This window comes from Agrilus planipennis, unplaced genomic scaffold (assembly GCF_000699045.2).
Source record: "Agrilus planipennis isolate EAB-ADULT unplaced genomic scaffold, Apla_2.0 scaffold67, whole genome shotgun sequence".
NCBI classification, from domain to species: Eukaryota; Metazoa; Arthropoda; class Insecta; order Coleoptera; family Buprestidae; genus Agrilus; species Agrilus planipennis.
The window spans coordinates 1,182,899-1,194,696 of NW_020438908.1; the positions used below are offsets into that span (position 1 = coordinate 1,182,899).

General features: G+C 36.9%; 1 protein-coding gene across 4 annotated transcripts in view; it reads left to right on the forward strand.

The window, feature by feature from the left end:
* LOC108733636 (phosphatidylinositol 3,4,5-trisphosphate 3-phosphatase and dual-specificity protein phosphatase PTEN) overlaps positions 1 to 11,798 on the forward strand; it is a 121,582-nt gene that overhangs the window by 40,653 nt on the left and 69,131 nt on the right. For 2 of the 4 annotated variants that reach the window (XM_018464881.2, XM_018464882.2), the window contains exons 2-3: positions 8,421 to 8,618; positions 9,849 to 10,819. In XM_018464881.2, the coding sequence (XP_018320383.1) occupies positions 8,421 to 8,618; positions 9,849 to 10,819 (1,169 nt within the window). Of the gene's footprint in view, positions 1 to 1,301; positions 1,401 to 8,420; positions 8,657 to 9,848; positions 10,820 to 11,798 lie in introns of those variants that run through there. The other 2 variants (XM_018464883.1, XM_018464884.1) reach the window with 2 other exon arrangements.

Below are 11,798 nucleotides of genomic sequence, written 5' to 3' on the forward strand. Positions count from 1 at the left end.
TGCAAGTGGCGTTATCCACTACACTCATAAAAAGGGTCAGGGGTACTCCAACTGTGTCGGGTCAGGTATTTAGTATCGAAACTTAGAATCCGAGACGATCCCTTGCGGGTAGATCACACGACGTTCACCACTAAAGCTAAGACCACCCGCAACTGAGTCCACTAAATGTGGGAATAATTTGGAACCTTACTAAAGGATCTGTGGTAGAGGTTCGTGCAAGTGGCGTTATCCACTACACTCATAAAAAGGGTCAGGGGTACTCCAACTGTGTCGGGTCAGGTATTTAGTATCGAAACTTAGAATCCGAGACGATCCCTTGCGGGTAGATCACACGACGTTCACCACTAAAGCTAAGACCACCCGCAACTGAGTCCACTAAATGTGGGAATAATTTGGAACCTTACTAAAGGATCTGTGGTAGAGGTTCGTGCAAGTGGCGTTATCCACTACACTCATAAAAAGGGTCAGGGGTACTCCAACTGTGTCGGGTCAGGTATTTAGTATCGAATTTTAGCATCCTAGACGCTCCCTTGCGGGTAGATCACACGACCTTCACCGGTAAAGCTAAGACTACCCGCAACTGAGTCCACTAAATGTGGGAATAATTTGGAACCTTACTAAAGGATCTGTGGTAGAGGTTCCTGCAAGTGGCGTTATCCACTACATTTATAAAAAGGGTCATGGGTACTCCAACCGATATGAGTGTTAAGGGTCAGTAAAATTTGGCAATCCCCTTAACTCAAAGTGACTTACCAGTGCGGAGTAAAACTAATCCGATTGGGAGGAGGATTCGTCCCCCAAACGTTCTAGCAATGATGGAGGCTGATGCTATATGAGAGGTTCGGAGGCTCAGGTAAGATATCCTACTTGTCCAACCGTCTGGGGTTGAACTCGTAGCACCAGTGGTTATATCCGGCCTTCTGGGGAAAAAGAGTAGGCATCTCGACAAGTGAGCGATGTATAGCCGCTGGGGTACAAAGCTAGCTAAGCCTATCTGGGTTATCCCCGCCCTAGGAGGTTTTAGAGGGACTTACTCACCTATTGAGCGTATCTCAATCCTGCGCCCTAGGGGCCATGATGGGTAAATCGCAAGGTAGGAATCACCACGTTAAACAAAAAGATACGGACGTAACCGGGTACGTTCCTGAACATGGTCGGATATCGAAATAATCGTTTTACTGGGAAACAGCTTGTTTTCTCGAAACAAATCGCGATCTGCTTTTTTTTTTTACTTGTGTTCTAATTCAGCATCTATCTGAGTCTAATAAGATATGTATGTAATAATGTGTCACATTTCTAATGTTCCACACCTCATAAATAACGGAACCCTAGTAGGATTACATGAGCATCTGGCCGCCTGTATGTCTTGTCATGGCTCAACATCTCTGAACCTGCCAAAGGTATCAATTTGTCGTAATAAATAAACATGTACTTGTATCTAATTAAAAGATTGAAATACAAATTCACAGACCTCGCATATTATGCAAATATCTTAAGCGTATTGAGAATGTCAGACACAACTGCTGGAACCAAAACATTAATTTTTGCTATTTCAATTGATCCTAGGTAATATTTTAGCATCATGATTTGTATCACTATTTGTAATTAGCGGCTAAAACACGAAAAGGCAGACATCCGTAAAATAAAATAAAATTATGTAAAGTAGGTATTTATGATGATGTCAAATTGCCAGACCAAAATAATTTGAAACAGTTGAAATTTCTGGCTAAGCATTATTTTCGGATGAACTTTTGTTTTCATTATTTAGAAATGACCAGATGGTATCGATAACGGGATGCAATAGGTTTTAGACAATAGGTCGAGCGTCCTCATCTATGCTACTGTCCAAAACGGCAATGAAATGGAACTGACCATAAGAAGGAACGATTTAATAAAAAAAGGAGTCGTGATTACGTACTGGAAAGCATCTCGATCCCAGTCTAGGTTCTTAGGATCAAATTCAAGTTAATTTATGGTTATAAGTAGAAAAACGATCTAGATTGCAATCGTTCATTAGTGAATCTCTATTTACAGGAATTTAGTGTTAAGTCGGAATTTCTTTAACATCTTTTCTGCGTCGGGAAGATTTCTAATAGAAACTGAAAAAGTATCGACGCACTTTTTGATCTTACAAGCCACAACGTGGTATTATTATTGTTACATGTTATTGAATATATATTGTTGAATTCACGTGTATCTATCAAGTCATCTACGCCCGTGTGCATGGCTCTTATAGATCCGATCGATACAATTAATGCACATAGGTATGTGAATGATTTCTAATGAAAACAGAAAAAGTAAGGTGATGTATTTTTTGACCGTATCTACATTAACGTTAGTAAATGTGCATTGATGAATGCGCGAACATTATTAAATAATTCACGCCTATGTGTATGGCTTTTATGGACCCGATCGGTATAATCAACATAGGTAGATGATTTCTAGTAAAAACTTGAAAAGGGACGTTTTAGACGTTTTGACCTTACAAACCAATATCATCATCATAAGGTCGTCAGTCCTAAGTGTGGGTGGACACGTATCTTCGTATTTTTCCTATCCTGAGCTAATCTTCGCATTTCCCTAAAACTGGAACAGCCCATATCCTTAACTATTTGCGAACAGTAATCTAATCTAGGTCTACCTCTACCCCTCCTGACTCCTGTTTCTGGCTCTAATATGTCTCTGACAAGACCTTCATGTCTGAGGTGTCCTACCAACCTAGTTCGCCCATTTTTTATTGACTTCCATAGAGTCATCTGTTCTCCTATTCTTTCTAATACCTCTTCATTTCTAACTTTTTCTATCCACGTTATCTTCATCATTCGCCTATAACACCACATTTCGAAAGCTTCTAACCTTTTATTTTCCACCGCGCTCACTGTCCATGTTTCGCACCCGTACAACGCCGCGCTCCAAACATACACCTTTAACAACCCTTTTCGAATTTCTAATTTAACCGTTCACGAGCATAGAAGTGACTTCTTTTTATTAAAGGCGACACGACCCTGCGCTATCCTCTGCTTTATATCCCTGCTACTCCTTCCGTCCTGACTTATCTGACTTCCTAGATATCTAAAATCAGCCACTTGTTCTAATTTTTCATCTGCTATCTTTATATTCGCTCTTTCCCTAGTTTTTCTTTCCTTGCATACCAGTATTTTAGTTTTACTTTTATTTATTTTCATACAGTACTGATCTGTCAATACCGCTTCCATTTTATTTAAAGCTATCTAAGTTCTCCTTGCTAGATGCTAATACTACAATATCATCTACAAATCTAAGCATACTAATCTTTTGCTCCTGTAAATCTATCCCTACAGTTGTACTGTCTTTAGTTGATCTCGTCTTCGATGTATATATTAAAGATTAGCGGTGACAGTGTGCATTCCTGGCTGACTTCTTTCCTAATATTTACTTCTCTACGTTGAATCCCTAGGTCTATAACAGCCTGTTGCTCTTTATACAAACCAAGTATCACTCTTCTATCTTTGTAACTCATCCCTACATTTTTAAGTATATTTAACATCTTGTCCCTTTTAACATTATCAAAAGCTTTTTCTAAATTTACAAATCCTATGTACGCCTTCTTTCTTTGTTCTATCGTTTACAAACCAACAACGTGACGTTATTCAGCATCGATATAACGTTATTGAATGCGCGTTGATAAATGCACGTACATGTATGAAGTCATCCACATCAGTGTGTATGGCTTTTATAAATCCGATGAATTCTAATGAAAACGGAAAAAGTACGTTATGTACTTTTCAACCGTATAAGTAAGTACGTAACATTATTCAGCGTCCACATTAAAATTAATGAATGCGCGTACATGTATTAACGTCAAGTTGTTAAAAAATGCCGATTACTGATTACAGTTCGTGGATCTGTTTGACATTATTGAATGCCCTTTGAAAAATGCGCATTCGTGTGAGTGTATGAATTTATTTGCGTCCAAAATAGTACATTAGATAAATATACAATGCAGCTTAATATAACGAAAATCTAAAACTGATAAGCGACAGAAAAAACTGTTATCAAAAGCGACATTATACTAATTGTTTTAATGTTAGTTATGAGATCTTAAAAATTGACCTTGTATTGTATGAAAATTACATGAGATTCGCATTAACAATTAATTAAAAGATCTGTTTAACATAAATTCGTAATTTTATTATGAAACAGAAGTTGTTACGTAAGTAATCAAAATCGCGATTTTTTTTCGATTCCTTTTTCGGATCTGTTATATGTGAGTTAAAGGCGTCAGTTTGGTTAATATGATAACCTCGTACGTTTTGGGCTCATTAACCGTGTTGAGTAAATATTTACCATATGACTTACGTATGCTTGCAGTAAATCATAAGTAATTGCGCTAGTACGAGTGCGTTGCACTGCGAAAACTTGAGTATAAAACATCAGTAACAGGCGTACAGAACAGCCATATATCTCGCCTTCTGTTAACGCATTACCAATGAACATTATGGAAAATTGATTTCATATTAACCAGCGTATATTAAGTATTAATACCTACCGGTTCACTAATTCTATATACATGGAACAATCAGAGATGCTCATTGCTCATACATAGAATTTTGGTTTCGAGGAGTGAGAAAGATTAAGAAGATATGTTAGGCGAGAAAAAAAGTTGACAAATGTTAAAGATGAACCAGAAACAATATAAATATGTATAGGTACGTTTAAAGCCAAAACCGACCATTAAACAGAATTGATTGATATTGATTACAATAATAAATTAAAAACTAGCAAAGGAGTAAAACTAATTGATAGTAGATAATATTTCATACAAGTTAAAAACAAATTTTGAATTAACTTTTAAAACAGGAAATAATTTATTAAAATATGTAAGTAAAACATAAAATGAACGAAAACGATCTTTATAAATTGTAATACTTGCAAGGCAATATACTTCATTGGTCGGGTAGGGAAGATTCATAAAGAATGAATGATGAACAATAAGTTAAGAACTTCTTATATTGACAAATCTTCCATTATAAACAATATAAAAATTAAAAATCCCCAATGTAGTATGAATAATAATTTTAATGTTTTCTATTGTTTAGAAGAAAGTAAAAAAAAATGCAACGTGTAATTACACAACACGCTACTGAAGTGAAACTTCTTCAAACACACAAACATATCGGGATAGGGGTTAAGGAATTGGCGTCAGGGGCATCGTTTCGACTGTAGAGTGTAGACACACATACACAAACACATACATTTTGTTAGGGCTACACTATACATGCCGGAGTTGCCTGTAACGAACGTTGCATTGAAGCGCGCTCACGGCTCAAGTTATCCTACTACGAACTCGACTATGTGGCCGAGTAGAGGGGGAACATCCGTTGCATGATTTCGTTACATAGCAACTTGCATGAAACGAACTTGTGTAAAGAAGTTTCACTTCAAAAACTCGGTATAATTGAATCGTTATAAATCAAAAATCAAGTAAACAAAATACTAAACTTACTAATGAAATATAATGTATAATATAATCTAGTATGTCTAACTAAACTAACTCCTTGAAAGAAGGTAGTAGCTCTTTAGGACTCGGGGCGGCAGAAACCAGGAGGCTCGGTATGCACTCTATTGCACAATACTGAGAAGTGGAAGGCAACGGATATCACCACATTGTGGTATTCCGAGTGCAACACACCAAAGCTCAAATGGTGGCGTCGGCTGGGGTGAAGCATACCGGAGTAAAATAATTCCCCATTCGAATCTCCTGGCGGGTACAACCTCCGTGAATATCATCGAGAAACAGAATTGAGGGGTAACAGTAGATAGAATAATTCAACAGTCGGAACGTGGTATATTAAAACCATGAACCAAGCTAGGAAGTTAGAAGATTTAGGCTAGAATTCGATATAGTAAGGTATGCATTAGTGAATAAATCCGATGGGCAGACACCGAAGACTTTTGGAGTGAAAATTCTCGAATAATACATACAGGATCAGTTAAAGGAAATTCGGGGGTAAGAATTGTAATGTGTAGGAAAGCCAGGCAAATTATAGAAAATTATTTACAGTAAAGTGATAGAATAGTTCATCATCATCGTCATCATAAGTCAGTCCTAAGACTGGTTGGACACGTACCTCCACTCTTTCCTATCGTGAGCTAATCTTCGCATTTCTCTAAAACTAGAATAGTTATGTTTAAATTAAACTTTAAACTTAAAGACGGTAATAAAATCTATATGCTTACGTCAATTTACAATGAGAAGACGTAGAAGCGGTTTATGCAGATATTGAAGACATGTTGAGTATAGTAAGAGAACAGAAAATCTAATAGTTGTAATAAATTTTAACACAGTAGCAGGTGAAGGTAAAGAGCGCGTGTTAACAGGTTCCTTTGGATTAGACAATAGAAATGATAGAAGAGATAGACTGATATAATTCTGTGATCAACATAACTTATCTATCGCGAATACTTGATCTTTACGTTAAGAGGCGCTATACGTGAGAATATGTCAAGTAATCTAGGAAGATATCACTTAGATTACGTTCTCGTTAAGGATTTATAAATCAAGCGAAGGAGTTATTCCAAGGCAGATACAGATAGCGATCATTATCCAGTAGTTATGAAAGCCGATCTTCAATTTAAAATTATGAAGAATTGGGAGGGTAAGAAATGTTTTGACATGGAAAAGTTAAAATTTAACGAACTACGTGATAGGTTAGGCAAGGCAGGCCTACTAAAGGAGACGGAAGAAATAATCATAAGAACGTAGGGACAGCATTGAATTGCATTAATATCAAAAAAGAGACAGAAGTCATTTTAATAGGAAACGAGGAAAAGGCAGAGATGTGGAAAGAATATTTAGAGAGCCTATACGCAGATCAAAAGTTAGTAGATGTATTAAAAAAAGAAGACAGTGTGGAGATAGATCAAACAGGACAGGTGCCCTATGATGCACGAAGAGTTTTTGAGTTAACCTTAAAATATTTAAAGAATAATAAAGCATCAAGTATAAATGGGGTACAGGTGGAAATCTTAAATCATGCAGACCAAGAAGTTATAGAAATCGTATGTTTAAGCTAATTAACAACATATACGAGACGGAGAAAGTCCGGGATAACTATAAACGGAAATGCTAGTAGCCATATCAAAAAAAAAAAAAAATAGGCACGGATAAATGTGACGAATTTAGAACAGTTACCTTAACTCCCCTTGCATATCAAAATCTTAACTAGAATCAAACGTAAATCTTTGAAACACGGTTCTGTACGAATGTGAAAGGTGAGCGGTGGGCTCGACGGAAAATGTTGGTATAGTTTAAAACGTGCTTTTGTAGGCGGATGATGAAATTACTGTGGATAGAACAGGTTAGAAATAAGGAGGTGTTAAAATAAATAGGAAAGCAAAGGACGTCATGGAAGTCAATAAGGAAAAGGAGAGGTAGGGTGATGGGGAACTAAGACATGAAAGGTTAGGTAGTGACATTTTGGAAACAAATCATGAGTACAAAGGCGTTGAGGTTGACCTAGATTACATTATGATTCACAAATAGTTAGAAACGTGGGATGTCCTAGTTTTAGGGAAATACGATAATTAGCGCAGGATTTAGGATTGACGACCTTATTATTATGGCGATGATGATTTAATAATTTTTAAATAAACTGGCTGAAGACCCCCATGATACCATAAAGCGGAGACTAATAGTAAGTAACTATACTGTTACACATACGTAGGCAACCCAACATACATAATGGCGAAGATGTTCAGGTTTCTAGACGGCATATAATGGATCATTCTAAAACACGACCAGTGTCTATAAATAGTTGTCGCGAGATCGAGTAAGTAGTAACGAGAACGAGTTCGAGACGATACAAAGCGAAGAAGAATGAACGAAGAAGTGACAAACTGTTCATATAGTGGTGATTCTAATTAATAATAGAAGTATTCAGAAGGCAGCAAATCATTAAATAAAAGTAGTAATAGTGCGAGAAGGTGTTTAAATACATGATAATTTATCATGTACGTACGAATTTTGTAAATTTTCTTTTCTGAAGATATCGTAATAGAGTGAAGCGAATGTCAAAGTTGTTTAAAATAAATAACGGAATAATAATACTGGAAGGTTTATTTATTTTACTGATTAAACAAAATTGAAATACAATTTTGCCACCATTGTTCTATTAAGAAATTACATAAATTAACTGAATTGTAAGCTTTAACATTAATTCATTAGGTAGGCGGTTATGAATTAACATTACCCTTGACCAATGAAGATGCTATTTTTTACAAAATTTTGCTTAATCTCCCAACTTCACATTTTATTTTAATTACCTACATAATTTGAAATTTTTCATTATTTCTGTAAACCAGTAGATATTCATTTGTTTATAAATAAAAAACATTTTTAGCTGTAAATTCTTAACTAATATATAATCTCTATATTTCAGATAAAAACAAAATCATAAACCATGAAGTAAATGGTTTTCCGACTCTTGTTCCTGCGACTATACAATCGTCAACACCCAAAGGCACATCGAGAATGTCTAATTCGTTTCCTAACATGAACATCACTAATCCAATTAAAGGTTTGGTCAGTAAACGAAGAAATCGATATAAGAAGGATGGATTTAATTTAGACTTGACTTGTATCCTTTTCATATTAAAATCGACTTCCGACAATTAGGTATTACTTTATACACACTTTTATTTAATTCCTATTACAAATTGAAACATATTGCTCTAAAAAGAAAACAGAAAGAATGAATGGAAGAAAAATTTTGTTTAAAGGTAATTCTCTAACATACAGTTCTCTGTACCTAACCTTATTCTAGTCTGCTTACTGAAGAACTCTTGTGATAGCATTTGTTCCAGCGTTGGTTTCGAGCATTGATTCTAAGCAAACCTTCTTTATTGGCTAGATTGCAGACTGCAATGCTGGGCCTACGACTCGTGGCATTTTTTAGGAGACAACTTGGTTATTGGTTCGGTACTTCCTTTAGCTGTTTTTATAAAATCGGTTTCCAAATTACTAGGTGGGCTAGTTATATAATTGTAGGGACAATATACTAATTTAAAGGTGACACTAGATTGCATCTTTATTGGTTATTGCTTACGTGACGATCCTAACTGAAGTATTTGTTGGGTTTTATGTAAAACGTGTTAATCGATTGTTTCTAAAAGAATAAGGTACTTATATCATTAAAGCATAAATACCTGGAGACCAGAGTAAACTTAAAAAAAAAAAAAATTTAGGTATTTCATTTCCATCAGCCAGAAGTGCTGGTGGGCGGGCAATCCCTCGGGACGACGCCGGAAGGTTGGGCGAAAGGCCCTTTTCAGCCTCCTTTCAGGAATCGTGGGAATGGGTGGGTCGTGGTTCGGGTGAGACAGATGCGACAGACGAAATGAAGACACAAGAGAATGAAAGATTATCTGTGGAATATTACTGCTCCAACATTATCCTAAGTGATCCAAGGAAACCACAGAAAAACATGGACTAAGGTAGACGGACCCGGAATCGAACTGGCGTCCTCCCGACTGCTAAGCAATGGTCTTAACCTCTAGGTTAATCCGCTCGGTTTGGAGACCATAGTGCTGTCTTCCGATATTTATACAGGAAGTAGGAAGTGTGTCTCCTCTTTCTACCGCGGCCTTGCCTTCTAGGGAAGGGAGATCTAATCTAGTCGTGATATAGAGAGAAGATAAGAGATGTAATGACACACTTCTTATAGAAGTTGCTGTCTCCAGGTTTTTATGCTCTAAGCTTTTAAGGAATATGCATGACAAATTCTTAGTCCAACCTAACCTCACTCTTGCAGATCTGCCACTATTTTTGACTATTTTGTTTGCTAAACTTTCCTTAACCAGAATTCTAGACATAACGGACAATGTGATAGCAATGGGTTATCCGGCGTCAAATATCGAAGGCGTTTATCGCAATCATATCGATGATGTCGTCAAGTTCCTCGAGTCGAAGCACAGGGACCACTACTTCATTTACAATTTGTGTTCAGAGCGGTCCTATGACTGTTCAAAATTTCACAACCGTGTGCGGACTTTCCCGTTCGACGACCATAACCCGCCCAAAATCGAGCTGATCCGCCCGTTTTGCGACGACGTGCACACGTGGCTTACGAAGGATCCCCGGAATGTCGCCGCGGTTCACTGCAAAGCGGGCAAGGGCCGTACCGGGACTATGATATGCTGTTACCTATTGCATTCCGGCCAATTTGTCACCGCCGAAGAGGCTCTCAACTTCTACGGACAAACACGAACGCAAGATCGCAAGGGCGTTACCATACCGTCACAACTACGTTACGTTAACTATTACGCGTCCTTTCTAAGGGACGGACTGGACTATGTGCCCGTGTCGTTGTACATCCGCGAGATTATATTCGAACCGACTCCGTGTTTTCCGGGCGGCCAAGGCTATCTTTGTTTCTCTATTTCGCAACAGACAATCGCAAACGCTGGTGAGCATTCGCAGAAGTGTGTGAAGCTGTTTAAAAGTGGAGTGTACGAAGTGCGTAAGGGTTCGTCGAGTTTTGTGATACGGCTGGACCAGTGTATGCCTATCACTGGGGACGTGAAGTTAGAATTTTATAATAAGCCCAAGTTGGGCAGAAAGGAGAAGATATTTCAGTTTTGGTTTAATACGTTCTTTGTGCGTAACGAGTTGTCCATACAAGATACGACGACAGAACCCAATGGACATTTGCCCGAAAACGGAAACGGTGTGACTCGGAATGTCCACTCTAAGGCTCTCGTTCTTTCATTGATGAAAAACGAACTGGATATAGTGAACAAAAAGGACAAGCAAAATAAAGTTTTCAGTTCGGAATTCAAGGTAAGCTTGTACATTTTTTTTTGTAAGTTCAACTTAAATTAGAGATGGGACGGGTACCTGGTTTGCATTTTGGTACCTGACAGATCTTATTTTAAAATTCCAAAGGGTCCTTAAATCTGTGCCAAAATTTGAACTGATGGTATAATATAGAATAATTCAAAATGAACTTTACAGATTTGAAATTGAGTCGTTTATTTGTAGGCAAATGCAACAAAGTGTTTTTGACACACGTCAAACAGTCGTTTTTGGGACTTGCAACTTGCGAATAGCACGCCGGGTTGATTTCGTAGGGTTGTTAGCAAAACTTTGATTCACTTCTTCAACGACTTCGTCAGATGTGCTTAGACGACTTGATGATTTTTTAAGTTTTACCTGTTACTACAAAGCATTTATGCTACTTATAAATTTTAGGCCTCTTGGGATCTTTAGCGAAATTAGTATGAAAATCATATTGAACTGTTGTCGCCGACCCTGATTCATTAAACCAAAAAACAGCTTTTTTTATATCATGCTCGACTCCAGTGGAGGCAGCCATTTTTAACGCAACTGCCGCTAGCACTTGATACGGTGCGATGCGGTACTAGCGAACTACGCGAGTTAAAACTTGATGTCTTTTTCTACAAATTGACACTACAATCAGCTCTGTAGGTTTTCTGAATAGATTTATACACGGAGAAATCTAAATTTCTATGACAACGCAAAAATTGCAATTTTCGATTGCAAGTGACTGAATTAGAAATAGTAGAATTAACTTGTAATAATCTCGATTTTGACATGTTTTTTTAAAAACTACTTCAAGTTTCTTAATTTTTACAACTTAATTTGTAATATCAATTAAAATAACTAGTAAATTTATTTCTGCTAAGATTTTATTTTTACAAATTGTGATTTTTATTATTTTCGCTTAAGAAGCAACGAGCTAGTGGAATAAATTGTAAATATCGCTTTAATATTTAAGTAAATTTTCCTTTTTCATTTT